The 22,438-nt window shown below is 38.8% G+C and overlaps 1 protein-coding gene across 4 annotated transcripts in view; it reads left to right on the forward strand.

Annotated features, from left to right (window-relative positions):
* Positions 1-17,654, forward strand: part of MLF1 (myeloid leukemia factor 1) — a 56,240-nt gene extending 38,586 nt beyond the window's left edge. The window contains exons 3-8 of one of the 4 annotated variants that reach the window (XM_003358641.6): positions 2,282-2,323; positions 5,964-6,047; positions 7,149-7,277; positions 11,762-11,921; positions 13,712-13,850; positions 15,547-17,654. In XM_003358641.6, coding sequence (XP_003358689.4) covers positions 2,282-2,323; positions 5,964-6,047; positions 7,149-7,277; positions 11,762-11,921; positions 13,712-13,850; positions 15,547-15,652 — 660 coding nt within the window. In that variant the 3' untranslated portion in view covers positions 15,653-17,654. The remainder of the gene's footprint in view (positions 1-2,281; positions 2,324-5,963; positions 6,048-7,148; positions 7,278-11,761; positions 11,922-13,711; positions 13,851-15,546) is intronic. The other 3 variants (XM_084990093.1, XM_084990094.1, XM_084990095.1) reach the window with 3 other exon arrangements.
* Positions 17,655-22,438: the final 4,784 nt, after the last annotated feature.

Below are 22,438 nucleotides of genomic sequence, written 5' to 3' on the forward strand. Positions count from 1 at the left end.
TGCAGCTGGTCCACTAGGTCTTAGCACCCCCTAGGGTCTTGGGCGTGTAGCAAGGCCCTTGGAGACTCAAGAGGCTCCTCCCCGGGGGAGCCCGTCTCAGAAAAACCGTCGGAGAATTAGGTCGATCTATTCACGGCCTGGCTAGGCTTGTTCTAGCTTTTCTGGGCTGCAGGCCTTTTTTAGGGGGCTGGTGGTGTTTGGTGCTGCTCTGTGGAAGTGTAGCCCCTCCAAAGGGCAAGCAGGCCTGTGCAGGGAGAGCCCCTGCGGTGGTAGGCTTCAGGCAATTGTTGAGGCCAGCCCTCCTGGATGGCAGGCAGCCCCAGGTTCGGCGAGAGCGTAGGGGGTGGTGGGGGTGGGGGGAGGGAATGCACTGGGAAGCACAGCTTTCTGCTAGCTAGCGGGCCTGTAAGCTTGTTGTGGCGTGGGGGGTATTCTATGGGGACCCACCCCTTCTTCTCTCCCCTCCCCAGCACGGGCGCAGACCAGGCTCTTCTCCCAGGTTCCCTCTGAGGCGGCTTTCCACTTCCCCGCCCCTAGAGTATTGCTCCCTTCCTCTGCGACAGCTTTGTTTTCTAGTCTCCCAGGCAGTCTCTGCCCCGTCAAATGGTTTAGAGACCTCCCAAGCAGTTTCCGCTCTTCCCCGCCCCCCTGGCCCGGGGACTAATCTCTGGAGCCGAGGTCTCGGTGCCCAGCCCCCCCCCCAGGCGTCCCCCGGCCCTTTCTTGGGGACTAACCTTCGGAGGCGAGGTCTCGGTGCCCAGCCCCAACCCAGGCGTCCCCCGGCCCCCTCTCGGGGACCAACCTTCAGAGCTGAGGTCTCGGTGCCCAGCCCCCACCCAGGCGTCCCCCGGCCCTTTCCCGGGGACTAACCTCTGGAGCCGAGGATTCGGTGCCCAGCCCCCACCCAGGCGTCTCAATTTTTGGTGACTGTGCCCGTAGTTCAGATGGTCCGTTGGGTTCTTGATCGTTTTTCCGTACTCCAACTTACTGCTGCACTCTTCTCTGCATCTGGAGATTCCTCCGGTTCGTTTGATCTTTCGCCCGGTAGGTGACTTTCCAGGGTGCGGGATCCCTTTCCCCTCCGCAGTTCCCTTTCGGGAGCGCCCGTCCCGCTCGGATTCACCTTCTCTCACTCTCCTCTTTTCTCCCGTTCTGCCCAATAATGTCACGAATTTCTTGCCGTTATTGGAGTTTAGGTTCCTCTGCCAGCGATTGGTTGTTGTTCTGTGCGAGTCATTTCTTCTGTAGATGTGCTTTTTTTGTTGTGTTTGTGGGAGAGGGCGAGCGTGTCCCCCTACTCCTCCGCCATCTTGTCCTCGGCTCAGTAACTGATTTTTTTAAAAAAATATGCGGAGTTCCCGTCGTGGCGCAGTGGTTAACGAATCCAACTAGGAACCATGAAGTTGCAGGTTCGGTCCCTGCCCTTGCTCAGTGGGTTGACGATTCGGCGTTGCTGTGAGCTGTGGTGTAGGTTGCAGAGGTGGCTCGGATCCCTCGTTGCTGTGGCTCTGACGTAGGCCGGTGGCTACAGCTCCGATTCGACCCCTAGCCTGGGAACCTCCATATGCCCCAAGAGTGGCCCAAGAAATGGCAAAAAAAAAAAAAAAAAAAAAAAAAATTTTGGAATAGTTGAGCAAAGGAAAGATGATGTAATCTTAATCATTGTGCTTTCTGTGTTAATTTTGGTGTGTATTTGCATTTCCTTTGAGAAATGTTTGTCTCAATCCATAGCAAATACTTTTTCCCTTTCAACTGCCTTTAATAAATACTAGAGTAGGAGTTCCTGTCGTGGCTCAGTGATTAACGAATATGACTAGGAACCAAGAGGTTGCAGGTTTGATCCCTGGCCTTGCTCAGTGGGTTAAGGATCTGGTGTTGCCGTGAGCTGTGGTGTAGGCTGCAGACACGGCTTGGATCTGGCGTTACTATGGCTCTGGCGTAGGCCGGCGGCAACAGCTCCAATTAGACCCCTAGCCTGGGGACCTCCATATGCCCTGAGAGCAGCCCTAGAAAAGGCAAAAAGGACAAAAATAAATAAATAAATACTAGAGTAGTTTTATTTAAAAGTAATAAAATGGTCTTCCTGTTTTCCTGCCAGGCTCCTGTCAGGTTCTGCAATGAAGCAGATAATGTTAAAAATATATGTTGAGTTCTTTTTTGATTAAAAGATTCTGTAATTGGTTAGCTCTGAACTATGTGATTAAGCAGTGCATTTCTTTCTTTTTCAGATATTGTCATATAAATATCATAACCAAAATTAATTGGATTGTTTTTTTCCTAGGCAATGAGTTCTCTTTTGCCTTTCGGCAGTTTTGGTAATATGGTTGGTATCATAAGACACAAACCTTCTTAGCAATATTTTCTGACATTTTTATTTTTCATTAACTCAAGCAAACTGGATTGGCATGCGTTCTCCTTTTATAATGGCTTTTTAGCATTTTTGAAACTTATTTCTTATATTAAATTTATCTTGAGTATTTAAGCATGTGTTTTGTGAAATAAGTCCTATCAACATAAAAAAATCAGTCTTCCGAAAAAAAAAAAAAGTACATTTTAATTGACTGTTCACTTGATTTGCAAAAGGAATCCCCAGAGTTGGGTTTAAAAGTTGGAGACTTCCACAAACTTATGATGACTTTTCAAACAGTGAAAAAACACCAGACTATAGTTAGACAATCACCTCTGGAAAAGCTTGGATTGGCTGTTTTCTCTAGGACCCTACTTCCAGTTTTTTCATGCTTTCCCTTTATCATGTCTAAGTAGAGCACAGATAGAAAAAAGCCTGTAGCTGAAGGCTTTGGGGATGGTGGAGTCAAGGTCAATTAGAGAAGACCTCCTGAACCTTAAGTATTAATAGGAATTAGCCAGGAAAAGCGGGGAGGGGAGAAGAAGAGTGCTCAACACAGGAAACAGCATGTGCAAAGACCTGGAGGCAAGGGAGCCCAAAGGTGTTTAGGGTCATTTGGCCCTAGGGTATGAGTTGGAGCTTAGATATAGATAAGGAGAGAGAGGTCACCAGCTGGACTTGTTGGCTCTGCCAAGGACTGTGGCCATTATCCTAAGAGCAGGGAAAGCAATTGATGAGTTTTCATCAAAACAGTAGAAGATTCAGGTTTTCTTTTTTGAAAGATCATTGTTCCTACAGGGAGGAGAGAGGTTAGAAGCGACCACAGTGGAGGCAGGGAGGCTGGGAGGCTGTTAAAATGTTCTGGGAAGTATCAGTGATAGCTTCTACTCAGGTAATGGCTGTGGTGATACAGAGAAATAATCTCATTTGAGAGAGGTGAAGGGATAGGACTTTGTGATTAATTGAGTTGATGGATCAATAGAGAGGGTGAAGGAAAATGTTTCTGGCATGAGGAGTTAGGTAGGTGGGACTCTGCCACTGAGCCAAGGAACAGAGCGTTGATGCAGTACAGATATGAGGGGTGTTCAGAAATATCATTTCAGTTTTGGGTGTTTTGCATTTGATGCATCTGTGGACTGTCCAGATGGGTTTATTTGGTATACAGTCGGATATATGTGTTTGAGTTAAACCAGATAATCAGTTCAGGAGTTCCCTGTGGCTCAGCAGTTAAACGAATCTGACTAGCATCTATGAGGATACAGGTTTGATCCCTGGCCTTGCTCAGTGGTTTAAGAATCCAGCGTTGCCCTGAGCTACGGTGGCTCAGGTCTGGCCTTGCTGTGGCTGTGATGTAGGCCAGCAGCTACAGCTCTGATTTGACCCCAAAGCCTGGGGACCTCCATATGCCATGAATATGACCCTAAAAAGACCAAAAAAGTAAGGGGAAAAACCCTAGATAATCATCAAGGGTTCATACATCAAGCAAATATTGAGCCCTCCTATGTGCCAGGAGTTGCTTTTAAAGTATTGGGAATATAGTAGTGAATAAGAGAGAGAAGACAGCCTTCCCTTCACAGGGATTATTTTGACAGAGTAGGAAGACAGACAATAAACAACAAAATATCTTCAGATATCAAAGTACTTCACAGTACTCTGAAGGAAATGAAGCAGGATAGTGATATTGTAACAGGAGGAGGTGAAGCAGAGATTAGAATCTCAAGATGATACTTGAATGATTAGAATAAACTATACTAAGAGTCAGGAGAAAACATTCTAGGCAGAGAAAAGAGCATGTGTATAAAGCTCTTGAAGGCCTCAAAAGCCACTGGAATCTCAGCTCTAGTATGCACCCCTACCTCTTGTCAAGGTGCTAGGCTACCCCACAGCAAGTACAGTCTTTGGATGGCTGATTTGGCAATGAATTGAGAGGAGGCAGATGATAGCCAAATGTCTGATCATCTCCTTCACCTTCAACTTCTCCTCTTCCTGTCCTTGGGCTAGCCCTTCCATCGTCTTCCGTTGTTATGTCTTATACAGCCCTGATTCTCAACCTTTTGTTGAAACAAAAAAAAAAATCAGAAAATTTCCTGAATTGTGTTCAGTTTCTGAAATGCAGATTAATTCTTTGCAGTCCTTTGCATCCCATAGATCTCCTTAATGTGTTATTTCCTACTGTACTGAGTGCAAGTTCTGAAGAAGAATTAGGGTTTTCCATCTATTTTCCATTGTATCTAGCAAAAAAACCCACTAGAAGGCAGTGGCATAAACAGGCCTTTGATAATTCTTTATTTAGTCCCTTCTTGGCACACAGCAAAAGAAACTCCAGAAAGGCTGAGTTCCAGCATTGAACCACAGTGCCTTATAGGATTCAAGACTCCTGCTTGAGGGGAGGAGTTCCTTGAACCAAACACTCCTGATAAAAGTAGACAGTGCTTTGGGTGACACACTAGAATCTGTGCTTCGCTTTTTGATTCCTGGTGATCATTGCAGTGATAAAACCTGAAATCAATAGAAGATTTTTCTAGAGCAGAGTTTCTCAGCCTCTACCCACTAGAGGCCAGTCACGTACCCTCCTCAGTTGTGATGAACAAAAATGAGTTATAATTATTACAAGTGTCCTCCTGAGATCAAAATCACTCTTGGCTTAGAAGCCACTGTCCTAGAGGAATTCTTAACTGTTCTTATAAAGGAGCAGGCCTCAAGCCTCAAGGGTATGCCCTCCTGAGCCCTCAGAAGTAGGCAGCAAATCCAAGCCTATAACTGGAGTAAATCAACCTCTTATCATGTGGATCCAACTCTGATGGAAAGGAGCACTGGCTCCTCCTGAGGCAGCTTCTGTCGGCCATGTGATAGTGCTGGAGATAACACTGTTATCTTATACCCAGGTTTCATTTATTTGCCTGGTGGGGTATCCAGAGGGAAGAAGAAGGAAACATTTGAAGATTAGTCTATGCTAGAGCTGTCCTAGCCCAGGATATGCCACTCAGTATTTAAATATTAACCAACTTATGTTTTGAGCAAGTTGAATGATATGTGTGTGTTAATTTATATGTTTTTGCATGTATACACATGTATGTGTGCATATATTTATAATGTTATAACTCCCTAGCAGTTATAGTTGGCTGTTTAGGATTTTGTGTATGCATCAAATTTCTATTTAACAAATCACTTTCATTGTATAGTCATTTATAGTATAAATTATCTTTGGGAGTTCCTGTCATGGCAAAGTGGTTAACGAATCTGACTAGGAACCATGAGGTTGCGGGTTCGATCCCTGGCCTTGCTCAGTGGGTTAAGGATCCAGCGTTGCCGTGAGCTGTGGTATAGGTTGCAGACATGGCTCGGATCCCACGTTGCTGTGGCTCTGGCGTAGGCTGGCAGCTACAGCTCCGATTAGACCCCTAGCCTGGGAACCTCCATATGCTGTGAGGGCAGCCCAAGAAAGGGCAAAAAGACAAAAAAACTAAATAAATAAATAAATTATCTTTGCCTGGTTGATCACTGCATGAGATCCCACAGCAAAATCAAGAAAAAAAATTTTCAGCTATTTTGGGAAGGTTGATTTGCTTCTTTTGTGTTGTACTTAGTTAATAACATACTTCCTAATATCCTATAGCGTACAGATGTCAGCCCTTTTCAGGCAATGGACCGAATGATGTTAAATATGCGAAACAGTATGCAGGAATTACAAAGAAACTTTGTAAGTACTAAAAAATTGATGAGACTCTTGTTTTCAATTATCGGTACCCTATATTATAGTGGCTTTCAACCTTTTCCTAACCATGGTACATAGCAATTAAAAAATATATCTTATCATCATGTCAGTATTTGTGTGCTGTATATGTTGTATACCTGAAATAAAAGTTCATGAGGAAATGATCATACTATATAGTGTGTGCTGATATTTTTGATTTTATTTCATATTTTAGAAATATTGGTTACAACTTACCAAAATGATTCTACAGCCTACAAGTTTAAAAAATAGCATTAATTAAACTGTCAAAATAAAAAAAAATTCAACCTCAAAAATTTATTTTGCTGAAGGTCACTATTGTAAATGAACATTTTATATGAATTTAGATTTTTTTATTATGTATAATTTGTCTACTTAAAAAGATTTGTAGCATCCAAGAAATTAAGTTTTAGTGTTTTAATAAAACTCTGAAGACAGAAATTTCAGGAATGATGTTTAGGCACTGGATTAGATTCATACAGCCCAAATACTTAAAAACTAGTGCTAGTACTCATAATTATTTTCTACTCATAATATTAATCAAAATAATAACTTGATTCAGTATGAAGAGCACACATATTATTTTAATCATCTGGTTTGAAATCTAAGGATCATTTCAGACTGTCCAAATCTAGGGCATTATTAATGATTTTAGAAATGTAGCAGTCGGTACCCACAGAGGGTATAAAACTTCTTGGCATATGGCTAATTGGCTCAGTGTTGGCAAAACTGGACACGAAGGTCAACACTGATAAAAGTTATCACATGCTTCAGGGCACAGCATCCATAAATTAAAGCCACAAGTCTTTGATCCTGAAGATTTGAGGTTTTTTGAGTGAATCACTTGTTACTTTGTTATTTCTCACAAGGAGTGTGGGAATTGGTACCTAAAATGGAAGAAGGTTAGGACCTTCCTGGGGGTACCATTTGGAATCATCATACTGATCATCTATAGTATCCTTAGTAGAACTTCCAGCCAGTGTTGTTACTTATCTGAATCTTCACTCTGACACCAGTTCTGTGTGTTAAACGGAACTGTCTGGATTTACAACTTATATTTACCTCCAGGGTCACCTTTCAATGGATCCCAATGGCCATTCGTTCAGTTCTTCCTCAGTTATGACTTATTCCAAAGTCGGAGATGAACCACCAAAGGTTTTCCAGGCCTCAACTCAAACTCGCAGGGCTCCAGGAGGAGTAAGTATTTTTCTTGGGACTTTATAACTTAGTGGAATGATAGATCACCTATGTCATATTTTAACTATTAAAATGGCACCTGATACTGGCTGAGGGAAGTATCCAGGAGGGAAGAAAGCACAGGTCACTGTGAGAAGCAATAAGGCTAATGGTAATTCTTTATTTCAAGGCATCCTTTTCTCCCTCACCTACCTCCATCCCTGTCTCAGGTACCTTTTTTCTTGTAAATATCTGTTGATGTTTATTCCTTTTACATGTTGACAAGGTACATAGACACTAAACGAAGTCTTTGTTTCATGAAATAAATGTCTACGTTTAGTTTCCATTTGAAGTAAAATGAATTTTTAACTCAAAATATATCAAGTGTACAGAAAGTATACAATAAGTACTCCATATTCCTTTCATACAGTTTAGTCAAATCCTAACACTTTTCTCTATTTACTTTAAGTTGTCCCATGGTTTTTTTGTTGTCGTTTTCTTTTCTTTTCTTTTTGAGAGAAAACATTACAGATTCAGTTAAAGATTCCAATACACTTCTCCTCCCTCCTTGGGCCCTTTCCCTTTCTCCCTCCCCCAGGGAAAACCTTTTTCTTATACAGGCATACCTAGTTTTTTTTTTTTTTTTTTTTGGTCTTTTCTTCTTTTGGCTGCCCCATGGCATATGGAGTTCCCAGACCAGGGATTGAATCCAAGCCCGAGTTGAAACCTACCACAGCTATGCAACGTTGGATCCTTAACCCACTGCGCCAGGCCAGGAATTGAACCCACCTCCCTGCTGCTGCAGAGATACAGTCAATCCCATTGCACCACAGCGGGAACTCCAGGCACACCTCATTTTATTGGGCATCATTATTGCATTTTGCAGATAAATTGCATTTTTTACAAACCAAAGGTTTGTGGCAACCCTGTGTTGTCAGATGATAGTTAGCAGTTTTTAGCAATAAAGTAGTTTTAAATGAATGTAGGTTCATTTTTTTAGACATAATGCTATTACACACTTAATAACCACAGTATAGTGTAAGTATAATTTTGATGTGAACTGAGAAACCAGAAAAGTTTGTGTGACTCACTTTATTGCAATACTTGCTTCACTGTGGGGGGGACAGATCCCACAATATCTCTGAGGTATGCCTGTGTCCGGAATTTATAATTCTCACACATGCTTTTATAATTTTACTACTTATGTATGCTTCATATACAATATAATGAAATATTTCATAGGTTTCTAAACTTTGTATAAATGTTTTCATAGCATGTGTTGTCTTCAATTTGACTTTGCTCAGTAATTGCTCCTGAGATTTATTTAAGTTGATATGTGTAGCTCTGGTTTCTTTAGTCCAAATATGAATGTCCAAAATATATATACCACAGTTTTCAAATATATTTTCTATTGATAGGCATTTAGGTGTTTCTAATTTTTTACATATTCATCTTCACACCCATCTCCTTGTGCCGAAGGGCTAGGATGGTGGTGTTGTGTTGGAGGAGGTGTGTGTCTTCATCCTTACATAGAAATTACCAAGTTACTGTCACACAGTGATTGAAATAGCTGGCTTCCACAAACCTTGGTATCAGTGTTCCCATTTCCCCACTTCCTTGTCAGTACGTAAAGAAAATTTGGGTTTGCCTATCTAGTGGTGTGAGTTCATTTTTCAGTTCCTACATATAAAGACATACCTTTTAATGATGTTCTTACCACAGTGCAGCTAATTCATCTCAGACTTTAACTTGCTATAAATGACATACATGTTAAATGAAAACAGAATATAACTGTAGGTGTCCCACAGAAATCCGCCTTTGGCTAACATAAACAGTCTAATAGTCTTTGGCTAATAGAAATATTCTAATAACTCATAGAGTTGAAAGGTAGGATCCATGAAACTCAAGCCCATCAACATGTCACTAAATAGTTAGTGGCCCTTTCTTTTGGGCCATGCTAGTATGCACTTTTTGTCAAGGACAGTGTTGTTTTTTTTAGTTACTCAATGAATTTATTACATTTATAGTTGTACAATGATCATCACAATCCAATTTTATAGGATTTCCATCCCACAACCCCAGCGCATCCCCCCACCCCCCCAAACTGTCTCCTCTGGAGACCATAAGTTTTTCAAAGTCTGTGAGTCAGTATCTGTTCTGCAAAGAAGTCCATTCTGTCCTTTTTTCAGATTCCACATGTCAGTGAAAGCATTTGATGTTGGTGTCTCATTGTATGGCTGACTTCACTTAGCATGATAATTTCTAGGTTGCTAAAAATGCTGGTATTTTGTTCCTTTTCATGGCTGAGTAATATTCCATTGTGTATATGTACCACATCTCCTTTTTTTTTTTTTTTTTCTTTTTTTTGTCTTTTGTCTTTTTTGTTGTTGTTGTTGTTGTTGCTGTTTCTTGGGCCGCTCCCGCGGCATATGGAGGTTCCCAGGCTAGGGGTTGAATCGGGGCTGTAGCCACCGGCCTACGCCAGAGCCACAGCAACGCAGGATCCGAGCCACGTCTGCAACCTACACCACAGCTCACGGCAACGCCAGATCGTTAACCCACTGAGCAAGGGCAGGGACCGAACCCGCAACCTCATGGTTCCTAGTCGGATTCATTAACCACTGCGCCACGATGGGAACTCCTGTACCACATCTTCTTGATCCACTCCTCTATCGATGGGCTTTTAGGTTGTTTCCATGTCTTGGCTATTGAAAATAGTGCTGCAATGAACATTGGAGTACATGTGTCTTTGCGAGTCGTGGTTTTCTCTGGATAGATGCCCAGGAGTGGAATTGCTGGATCAAGTGGTAATTCTATTTTTAGTTTTCTGAGGCATCTCCATACTGTTTTCCACAGTGGTTGCACCAATTTACAATCCCACCAACAGTGTAATAGGGTTCCTTTTTCTCCACACCCTCTCCAGCACTTATTGTTTGCAGATGATGGCCATTCTGGCTGGTGTAAGGTGGTACCTCATAGTGGTTTTGATTTGCATTTCTCTAATAATGAGTGATGTTGAACATCTTTTCATGTGTTTTTTGGCCATCTGTATGTCTTCTTTGGAAAATTGTTTAGATCTTTGGCCTATTTTTTTATGGGGTTGTTTGTTGTTTTGGTATTGAGCAGTAGGAGGTGTTTATAAATTTTGGAGATTAATCCCTTGTCAGTTGATACAGTTGCAAAGATTTTATCCCATTCTGTGGGTTGTCTTTTCATTTTGTTTAGGGTTTCCTTTGCTGTGCAGAAACTTTTAAGTTTGATTAGGTCCCGTTTGTTTATTTTTGTTTTTATTGTCAATACTCTTAAGAGGTGCATCGAGAAGATGTTGCTGTCATTTATGTCAGAGAGTGTTTGGCCTATGTTTTCCTCTAGGAGTTTTATAGTGTCTGGTCTTATATTCAGGTCTTTAATCCATTTTGGGTTTATTTTTGTGTGTGATATTAGGGAGTGTTCTAATTTCATTCTTTTCCATGTGGCTGTCCAGTTTTCCCAGCACCACATTGTCTTTTCTCCATTGTATATTCTTGCCTCCTTTGTCATAGATTAGTTGACTGTAGGTGCGTGGGTTTAATTCTGGGCTTTCTGTCCTGTTCCACTGATCTATATTTCTGTCTTTGTGCCAGTACTATATGGTTTTGATGATTGTTGCTTTGTAGTATAGTCTGAAGAAGGACAGTGTTGAAGGTGTTATGGCAGCTGCCCAGCAGCCCTGCAGCCACAGTGTATCAGCTCCAGCAGCTCTTTTACCTGGCGAGAAACCAAGTGAGCACCTTTACCCAGCGAGAAACCAAATAAGAGTTGGAGAACTTAGATTTATTACCCTGGCAGGCTCAGAGGAGATCACTCTCCCAAAACTGAGTCCCGAAGAAGGGTTTCACAAGGCTTTTATGGGCTAGCTCTTCTGGGTCGATGCTTGGCTGGTTGGACTGAAGTGAGAACAGGCAGGGTTGTAATTGCAGAAGCAACTTTACAGAAGCAGATGTGTGAGGGAGGGGCAGTTAGGTGCAGTTGGCTGGACTTTTGCTTAGTCATCATGGCCAGGGTCTCTCCTTTCTACCTTTTTATCAGGACATTTTCTCCTACAAAGGCACTAAGTTTTATATAGGAAGTTATTGTTTTGATAATTATAGTGTTTCTATTTGTCCTAGACATTTCAATGTTAAGCAGTTCAGGAAATATTAGAACTATAAGCATCATTTTACTACAAGATGGTAGTGGAACCGAGTACCTGTTATTTTTAGAGCAGTAGATTTATGGTCTTACCTCTATAAACAGGTTCTGAGGAATTTAGAAGTATATGCATTCAATATTTATTTAAATAATAACAACTAATTTGGGGGCGGTTCCCTGGTGGTCTAGTGGTTAGGACTCAGCACTTTTACTGCTGCAGCCTGGGCCCAATCCCTGGTCTGGGAACTGAGATCCCATATCAAGCTACTGCACACCACAGCCAAAAAATAATAATAAATAAATAAATGAAAATTTTATTTTCTTCATTTTCACAGATAAAGGAAACTAGAAGAGCATTGAGAGATTCTGAGAGTGGACTAGAAAAAATGGCTGTTGGTCATCATCTCCAGGACAGAGCCCATGTCATTAAAAAGTCAAAGAACAACAAGACTGGAGATGAAGAGCTCAATCAGGAGTTCATCAATATGAATGAAAGTAAGTTATCATTGTAAATAGCATCCTTCCTTTTAGAGGTAAAATAGCAGCTGTGCTAGTAGAACTTGGTGAATATTTTTTATGGAAACAGCCATATAATATCATTGCAAGCAGTTTATGAATTGTATATATGGGAAATATGTTATCAAAGTAGTAGCTAGGGGTTGAATTGGAGCTGTAGCTGCTGACCTACACCACAGCCATAGCAAAGTGGGATCCAAGCCGCATCTGCAACCTACACCATAACTCATGGCAATGCTGGATCCTTAATCCACTGAGCAAGGCCAGGGGTCAAATCTGTGTCCTTAACGGATGCTAGTCAGATTTGTTTCTGCTGAGCCATGATGGGAACTCTGAGATCAGCTTTTAATACTGATTTTTGTTCATGTTGAGTATCTTTATTTTTTGTTTTATACTGGGTAAATGGAATCTTTTGAATTGTTTTTTAGTAAGACTGTCAGTAGGAAAATGAATTTTTACATGTATTTCTAATTATCAAAGAAGTACACTTGAAAAGTATAAACAAGTATAAAGAAAATTTAAATTATACACAATTCCAACCTCAAATCACTACTATTAATGTATTTCTTTCCAATAGTTTTATGTATATGTAGACATATAAACACACATACTTTTTTTCAAAATTAGTATTTTATGATTTATGTAGTTTATACTGTGCTTATTTTAATTCCCCACTGTAATTATAAATAGTCACTTATGGTGTTATTTATCAAAAACATTCTGTTTTTTAAAAAGCACTTAATGGTTACCTAAAAGTTTTGTCATGAATTGGTCAAAATTTGTTTAAACTATTCTGTATTGCTGGGTACTTAGGCTTTTGTATAGAGAAGATTTAAATTTCTGATGCTGTTAGATAGTATATATGTGTCATGCAAATCTTTCCATTTCCTACATTTTATATTCATTCTTCAACTCATTTAAGTCTTTCTAGTGTCCTAACACTTCTTACAGCATTTAAGTTATATTGGTTTCCTGTTTTTGTAAAATGTTTTGAATAGAAATGTTTTTATCATATTAAAGTGTTTAAATTATTATATCATTTTAGAAAAAGAAATTCTCTTAAGACTGGGGCTGGAGAAAATTATTCATATGCAATGAGATGAAAGCCACAACATCTTAACCTTTCTTTAATTTTAACTTTTGTAATTTGGTCATATTTAATATATATGGAGTATTTCACAATAATTAACACATTGAAGAAAATTTTAGCGAAGTAATACATTATTATAAAGGCAATCTGAAAGAATAAGTGTTATCATTTACATATTGTTATAATGGAACTTAGATTACCTAGTTTATAACAATATAAATTGGCAGATGAATAACTGGTCTCAGGAAATTGAAACAGCAGCTTTGTGAAGCCAAACTATGTAGGGAAATTGTGGGGTTAATAGGAAGTGCTAGCCACAGGTGGAGTGTCCTCCACGTAAGAGGAAAGGCATGATCACAGTGAGGTGACCCAAGAGGAAAGACTGTAAGTCAGTGTAACTGGGTCATGGGGTCCATTGGATAGAATAATATGATATCCTGGCACATACATGAAAAAACAGATCATCAATAACCAAATTATCAACAAGAATAGGAGAGGAACAAATAGAAAAGGAAATATTACTCTGAGTAATAGAACTTATATTTAAAGCAGTTTCCTACCTCTACTTTAAGGTTAGGCTGATGGAAACACCAGACCAGAATGAAATGTGTGGGGAGCAAGGCAATTACTGACAGTTTATACCTTAATACTTATCCCTTTATTTTGAAACTTAACGTAGGTGATGCTCATGCTTTTGATGATGAGTGGCAAAATGAGATTCTGAAGTACAAACCAAGGGGACAATGGCGCAACCTAGAAAACTCCAGGATGCGAAGTGTTGGTCATGAGAATTCAAGATCCCGAGAACTTAAAAGAAGGTAAAATTTATTTCTAAACTCAGTTGTGTTTTTTAGAGATGAATAAGAAGAAAAATTTTCCTGTCATCAAAAAATTCTGATGAACATCCAAGTTGTTTATATCAATAATATCTTTTGTGAACCATGTAATAATTTTATATATGAGAATATTCCAACACAAATTTAAATTTGTATCTGAAAACCAGTAATATTTCAGGATTATATGACTAGTAGCTTACTAGCTAATGATGCATTAGATAATAGGGGCTAAAATCCTCCTAAGGAAAAACAATACAATGTAGTTATTCTTGTGAAAGAGATTTTTATTTGGATAGAACAGGAGTCATACATTTCCTACCAGGTAAAGATATTGGTGTTTAGGGATATGGTAAGGGAAAAGGGAGTGTATTTAAAAGACTTAGCAAAACTTCCCTAACAAGTCAAAACTGAGCATTTATGGTAAGCATATGTTTAGACACTCATATAATATGTAATAATAAGTGTATTAAATATTAGATATTTTGGAAAAATTCTGCAAAAACTTTAGCCTCCTTTGGATTTATCTTTCGGAATAGCTGTGAAATGTGAATTTGCTAAAACCACACTTTGAAGATTATAGAGTAGTTTCTGCTGTGGTTTAGTGGATTAAGAAGTCACTGCAGTGGTGCAGATTTGACCCCTGACTTCGTGCAGTGGGTTAAAGGATCCATCATTGCCATAGCTGTGGCTCAGACCCAGTCACTGACCCAGGAACTTCCATATGCCTTGGGTGCAGCCATGAAACAATCAAAAAGATTATAGAAATTCTGACACATTCAGTATATATTCCAGAGTCACAATTTAATTTGGTTCTCTGTGGGGAAAATTGCAAACACTACCTGATTCCTATTGCAATTAGACTCAAGAGAGCCAGGCCTCCCTAGGCCTTAAAACAGAAATCTGTTCTAGGCTATAAGAGTGGAGAATTGCTGCAGAAGGTGGAAGGCTCCCCAGAACCAGCGGTGGACAAGTGGGTACCAAGTATATCAGAAGCCTTGTGCGGAGTTTCACATGCTAGCATCTTTTCTTGAAAATACTTGTTTAGAATTTAGAGCCCTAATATTTTATATTTTCTATAGAAAACTTGCTCCCATATTACTTTTAGACAGCATTTGTCTCATTTGAAAAGCTTATTTATAAAAACCTAACAGTGTTTAACTTTGACTATAAAATCCAGGTCCCATTCAGAGAAAGCATGCTCTTTTTAGATGATCTGTAAATGGCCCTATCAGTGGCATTTTGTGTAAACTAGCATTGTCAAATAGAACCTTCTGAAATGATTTTTTGCAATGATGCAAATATTATGTTTCCATGCTATCCAATATGTTAGCCACTAGCCCTACGTGGCTATTGAATCGCACATGAAATGTGACCAGTGCACCTAAGGAGTTGGATTTTTAGATTTTATTATATTCTGATTTTTTAAATATAAATGAAGTGGCTAGTGGCTACCATGCTGGACAACATGGTTAAACACTAAACAGTTAAATCTATCTCAGGAAAGCAGCTATTACTCTCTTAGATTAATGTTAAGTTAAATGGTCTGTCATGTTTTTCAAAGCTATTAAAGAACTTGTAAGATAAAACTCACCTTAAATTACAGTGGTGTTTATCATGTTTGTATTGCTTTTTTAGTGACCATTTAAAAATGATTAATGTTCACATGTCTATTTCTCAGGGAGAAACTTCTTCAAAGTCCAGCCATTGAACATGGAAGAAGATCCAGTGTTTTTGAGGACAAACTCAACATCAAAGGATCACCTGTGAAAATGAACAAAAAATAAATAGCATCACATTTGATTTGTTTAGTTTTTGGTTGTTTTAGCAGAGAAAGTTATGGTGCTGGGTCATACACATAAGACCAATCTCCTTTTGTTCAATCAACACTGTTCTTAGCAACTTTCTTCTGATAATCTGAATGTTCTTGGAAGTGCTAACCTTTATATTGTCCCCACTTTGGGAATAAAACTTTGATTTTCAACAATGTAAGCTGTTAAACATTCTGTAACACTCTTAAAAATGTACTCATTTTTAAAGCTCACATGCTGATTTTGCTTTCACAGCTATCTTCCTATTCACTGTGTATTCTTATATATTCAAGATTGAATGAACTGCTAGTGCTCGTATAAAATTTGTTATAATAAGTAAAGTATTACAGAAAAGTTTCAGAGTTCCTGTCATGGCTCAGCAGTAACTAACCAGACTAGCATCCATGAGGACGCAGATTCCGTCCCTGGCCCTTCCTTGCTCAGTGGGTTAAGGATCTGGTATTCATTGCCGTGAACTGTGGTGCAGGTCTCAGATGCAGCTCGGATCTGGAGTTGCTATGGCTGTGGTGTAGGTCAGCAGCTAGAGTTCCAATATCTGACCCCTAGCCTGGGAACCTCCATATGCTGGGGTTGCAGCCCTAAAAATACAAATATATATATATATATATATACATATATATATATATATATAGTTTCAATTTTTGCTAACACTAATTATTTAGCTCAAATTTTATAATGTGTTATGCAGCTAGCTAGCTTAAAGAGTTTTTAAAAAGAGAGCAAACCCCTACTAGTACTCTTTTTGCAAAAAAAATAATTATTTTGATAAAGAACATAAATAATAATCAAATAGTTTGCTTTCAAAGAGATTTTAAATGGCTAACATACATAATTTTTCTTCTTATAATTTCTTTATTTGGTGTAATCTTTTTTGTTCTGTGTTACACTGTTAACATTCATCAGACTTTACATTGACCTTTCTCTCTTTAACATCTTAAGGTAGCATATTTCTGTTCTCTTTTCCCACAGACAGCATAATCTATTTTCACAGTTAACATTCTAAAGTTGGAGTGTCCTTGGAGAAACTCTGCTCAGCCTTTTTGTGACATTTAGAAAAATGCGTTTGGTATTCTGCAAACCTAAATGATTGATTGTCTCAAAATTTCTTGGACAGGTGATGTGTGTGTTTGAGCAAGGTACTTAATAATTCAGTTGTTCCCTTTTTAATTATACTACTTAAAAATTCAGCTCTTAGCTTTTTTCATTCTAGAATTCAAGCATTAATCTGTTCTTGTAAAGTTAGTTTGAAGATTATGAGAATATGAAATCTTAACTGTTAAGTTTTTGTTGTCTCAATGGGAAAAAAAAGAACAAAATCCACTCTCACTCTGTCGTCCTCGAATCTTTCTTTTTAAACTTTGGAAGTAGTACTGTGTGATATATTCTTCTAATTTTCTATATCATATTCTGTTAATTTTACTAGTCAGTCTTTCATACCTTTAATTAGACACTAAAATAAGATGCATATGTGTCAGTTCACATTTATAATGGAAAGTAATTGAGCACGCATTAGTTGAAGATGTTAAAATTTTACCCTTATGCATAATTTAGTAGACCAGTAACATGCTGTTACATGTTGTGAAGTTATCATAAGGCATACATTTTAAATAACACTTTTGCATAAATTCACTGGATAGAGCAAAGTCCAGTAGACGCTGTAATTAGTCTTCTGTTGCCCAAATTATTACACCAATGTTGACTTGAATCATTATACTCAAATATGAAACATACTTTAATAAATTAGAACTTCAGTGCATCATATAATAGATTTTTGTAGATGCTTTTCTCATCTCAGTTTGTATACCATAGAAATCAGATTAAAATGGAATTAAATATGTATTTCCTCCTATACCATAGTGCTTCCTAAGGAGCCGCTTATCAAATATGTGACATATAGAGATTAAATGTCAATTCTTTATGTTCACATGAAGATGAAATAAACTTTTTTCAGAATTTATTTTTATTGTAATTCTGAAGTCAATGAGTATAAAAAAGAAGACTCTCCATAGCTTTATTATTTTTTCTTTGTGGACAACCACTGATCTTTTGGGAACCATGGGTCTTTGGGACTGTAAGGATATCACAAAATTGGTGAATGTGACTTTGACAACAAGGCCAAGCTGTCTACTTAGGCTCCTTGCTATTTTAGTGATTTTCCTGGTAACTTTCAGGCTCAGTAATGGGTTTTCATTATCTTAAGACTCCACATTTACTGTCAAGTGGCAGGAGTACTTTGGAATCGGATGGTGTCCTGCATGTGGCAAGGTGATGGCATTTAGAGGTGCGGCCTTTGAGGGTGATTAGGTTATGAGGGCAGAGCCCTCATGAATAGGATGAATGCCTTTGTAAAAGAGACACCAGAGAGCTGGCTTGTCCTTTCTGCCCTGTGCTCACACAGAAATTAGCTGCCTATGAACCAGAAAGTGGGACACAACAGACACTGAATCTCCCCATGCCTTGATCTTAGATTGCCCAGCCTCCAGAACTACATGAAATAAATTTCTAGATGATATTTTTGTTAGAGCAGCCCGAATGGACAAAAACAAGAGTCTGAGGTTAGTCAGGCTAGCACAATTTGGCAATTCTACTGAGGTTTGACTCATACTACAAGTGAATTAGGACCTTCAATACCTTTTGGTAAAAGTATATATCTGAGATCTCTGGAGACCCTTCTGTCCCTTATTCCATGGGTTTTGCGATCAGTCTGCTTTGTGGTGATCTCTTTGGTCCCAGTGTCATTCTTATTATTGTCTCCCAAAGTTGGCTTGGGGAGAGAGATTTTATCCACCCATGTTGCCTTCTAACCATGTTTCTCAAGTCAGTAGTCAAGTAATTTAATCTTAGGGTTAAAGCCTGAGACAGACATAGCAATGCTCTAGTAGAACATCAGGGAATTTTTCTTGGGTTTGGCAGCTAAGAGACTTGTGTTACCTCCTGGCATAACTTTAGCAAGAAACTGTAGTGACCCCTTTGGGGAACTATGATGTGAACAAGACTTTCACTTGAGAAACACCTTACAAGAACACCACCAAAGAAAAACAAACAAAAAAAACCAACCACCCAAAAAAACCCTCAGAAGGACAGCCTCTGTGTTATCTATCTAAAAGAGTCCACTTTGTTTATATAAAAGACTGCCCATCTTTTGTTTCCATACTTCAGGGCTTTTTAACTGCATGTCTTAGCTTTGAGCTCTCCTCTCTCCTTGAAGAGGGAAGGTGCTTAGACTTTTCATGACCACTATCATATTTGTATTATTAAATTAACCAATGAGGCCATTAGACTGAAGTGGCTTTAATGCCTCAGTAACCCATGTAAGCAAATCAAAACCTAAGCCTGTGATGCCTCAAGGTTAAAAAAAGGAAACCTAAAGCAGTCAAAAATAGTCAATGAGGCTCTCTCAGATAAAGCAGTTATCGCTAAGAAAATAATTTCCTTGCCTCCTCCTTTGTGAAAATCTCTCCCTGCTCCACTTGGTGGAGGGCTCCTAACCATTTCCTGTTTGGTGCTGATTCAAATCAACTTTTTGCTCAAATTCAAAAGTTTTAATATGCCTCAGTTTATCTTTTAGCCAGTATAAAGCTGGTTCTATCTCACCTTTTATTCTGTTCCTCTCCGTATCTTTTTCTCCCACTTGAAAAATTTTAAAGATGATCTCAGAAGGAAATCATTATGTTATATGGACTCTCTGTCACCAGGAATATCTAGTCCAAAAAAACCAGGCCAAATTTCTGAGAAAAAATTCAAATTTTTTTTTTTTTTTTTTTGGTCTTTTTGCCTTTTCTAGAGCCGCTCCCGCGGCATATGTAGGTTCTCAAGCTAGGGGTCCAATCGGAGCTGTAGCCACCGGCCTACACCAGGGCCACAGCAACGTGGGATGCAAGCCGCGTCTGCAACCTACACCACAGCTCACAGCAATGCCGGATCCTCAACCCACTGAGCAAGGCCAGGGACCGAACCCACAACCCCATGGTTCCTAGTCGGATTTAACCACTGCGCCACGACGGGACCTCCAAAAATTCAAACAATTTGTGCTGCTTTTGCATAAAATGTAGACAAGTGAATTTAAAGAATAGCCTTTGTTATCATAAGAATGTTTTCAAGATAAAAGGAGCTTTTTTTTTTTTTTTTTTTGTCTTTTTTTTTGTTGTTGTTGTTGCTATTTCTTGGGCCGCTCCCGCGGCATATGGAGGTTCCCAGGCTAGGGGTTGAATCGGAGCTGTAGCCACCGGCCTACGCCAGAGCCACAGCAACGCGGGATCCGAGCCACGTCTGCAACCTACACCACAGCTCACGGCAACGCCAGATCGTTAACCCACTGAGCAAGGGCAGGGACCGAACCCGCAACCTCAGGGTTCCTAGTCGGATTCGTTAACCACTGCGCCACGACGGGAACTCCTAAAAGGAGCTTTTAAGCATGATTTAATAATAATGAATATAAGGTTTATAAATGTATTTTTAAAAAGGCTTATAATATATATCTGATAAGTGGATGGATTTGGGCGCATTAATGAATATTTATTTTAAGCCAGATACATGTCTTCTTTTAGGCTTTATTATGTAAATTTTATGCTAATAAAATATTCTAGTTTATATAAAATCAGGATTGAATTTCTCATGATTTAACCTTTCTAAATTTCCTGTATTGATCTTGTGGATCAAGTAAGTTATCACTGATTCCACCAATGGTGTACAAAATAAGATTACAAAATATGAAATGGTGTTTATCGAAATAAAATTGTAATACAAATGTCTTTTAAAGATGTTTTGATCTTACAGAATTATAATACTATTATAAGCACAATGTGTTAGATAAAACTAATTTTTCAGATCTTCAGTTTACTTTTCAAGACCTTAGAAAATTTTAACTTATTCCTTGGATACTTGGACAATTTCTAAGGAAAAAAAAAAAGATACAAAGTTTTGGTCATTAAAGACAGTTTACATTTTTATTTTATTTTTTCTGGCTTTGCACCTGTGACATAATGGAAGTTCATGGGTCCGGGAATGAATCTGAGCCACAGCTGCAGCAATGTTGGATCCTTGCCCACTGTGTGGGCCAGAGAGCAAACCCATGTCTCCACAGTGACCTGAGCTGCTGCAGTGGAATTCTTAACTCACTTCATCACATCAGGAACTCCCTATCTTTATTCTTATACATTATAGAATGACTGAATTAACTGAATGTGCACCTGCTTTGAATGATGTTTGTGTTATTTTGCCACTTTAAAACTTAACAGAAGTAATTTATAATGTGTACTCAATTTAGCTAGACACTTCTTGGTTTTTTGTCCTCCAGTTTTCTCTGTGGAGAAAACAAAAGTTTATTACTTTGGTTACAGGGGTGATTAATAAAAATAATTAAGAATACACTCATAATAATTACAGGGACGTATGAAGATACATACACACAGGATAATGAGTATGAATTCTCACTTAAGGAAGTTTTATTAAAGTGGTAATTTCAAAAAGTAATTTCAGAAGTAGTAGATACACTTTTTATTTATTTAATATAATTATAGCTTAAAATTAAAATAAAACCTTAATTTTATTACCATTAACATAATTATGATTTAATTTATATATTTTAAATACTTGCAAAGGCTTATAGAGACTAAATTTTTGAAACCCTAGAAATGAAAAAGTTTACTTAAAAGTGTATTTGACATAAATGGATTTATTCGTCAAAGTAGACCTTTACTACAAATTAATACATGGATAATATACAAAAAGTTCGAAATTCATTATTGACTCCGATTTTTCTCTTCTAGTCTCCTGTAATTTACTCTGATTTTTATTTATTTGATTTTATTCATTCTTTAACAAATATTTATTGAGCACCTAGCACAGCAAGGGGTATAGCAGTTTTAAAAAACCAAATCACTGTCCTTATGGCACTCACATTCTTCTTGGAAGAGCCAGGCAATAGCTGCCTTGGAATTTTCTTGTTGCACAGCAAGTTACGGATGCGGTGTTGCCACTGCAGCGCGCCTCAGCGGTTGTTATAGTGCAGGTTGGCTATGGGGCCGGGAACTTCCACATGCGGGGAAGGGGAGGTGGCGATAGACAACTGTGTTAACACGTCTGGATAAATCTAAGAAGCCCTCTGAAGGAAAATGAAATAGTATGCAAACATAGGGAAGAGCTTGCTGTTTTAAAAGGAGCAAACACCTCAGTGATAGATGATATTTGAACACCAAGAAGAAAATATGGGAAAGAGTCATGCCCTTATCTACAGGAGAGCAAAGGCTCTTGGTCATGTGAGGATCAGCAAGAAGGCCAATGAGTCTGGAGGAGAACAGCAGGTGAAATAGGGCTGCAATGGCATAGCTGCTCAAACAAGGTCTTGTTTATTCTTAACCTTATTTTTAAATTTTTAAAATTTAGTTATTTAAAATTTAAAAGGAATTTTTAAAAACTTAGTTATGAAAAACTTCAAACCTATACAAAAGTAGAGATAACAGCAAATCACTGTTATGAGTGATTTCAGAGGGCAAAGGGTATAGCTTAAAACGATCCCTTCAGTTTTTCTATTGGGAGTAGGCTGAGAAGCCGCAGGGCAGCAGCAGTAAGATCAGTCAGGCTGTTAGAGTAAATTCCGTGAGAAAACAGCAATGCTTTGAGAGGTGGGGAGAAGCTGCGGGTTCTGAATCTATCTTTGAATGTAGTGCCCGTAGCATGTGGAAACAAAACCAGAAAAGTTGAAGAGTGGTGTCAAAAGGTGACGTTTTTGGTCTGGGCAAC

The sequence above is a fragment of the Sus scrofa genome, chromosome 13 (genome assembly GCF_054392235.1).
Source record: "Sus scrofa isolate SSC_HxYL_T2T_F1_AM1 chromosome 13, Sscrofa_HxYL_maternal_Yorkshire_Landrace_v2.0, whole genome shotgun sequence".
Taxonomy (NCBI): domain Eukaryota; kingdom Metazoa; phylum Chordata; class Mammalia; order Artiodactyla; family Suidae; genus Sus; species Sus scrofa.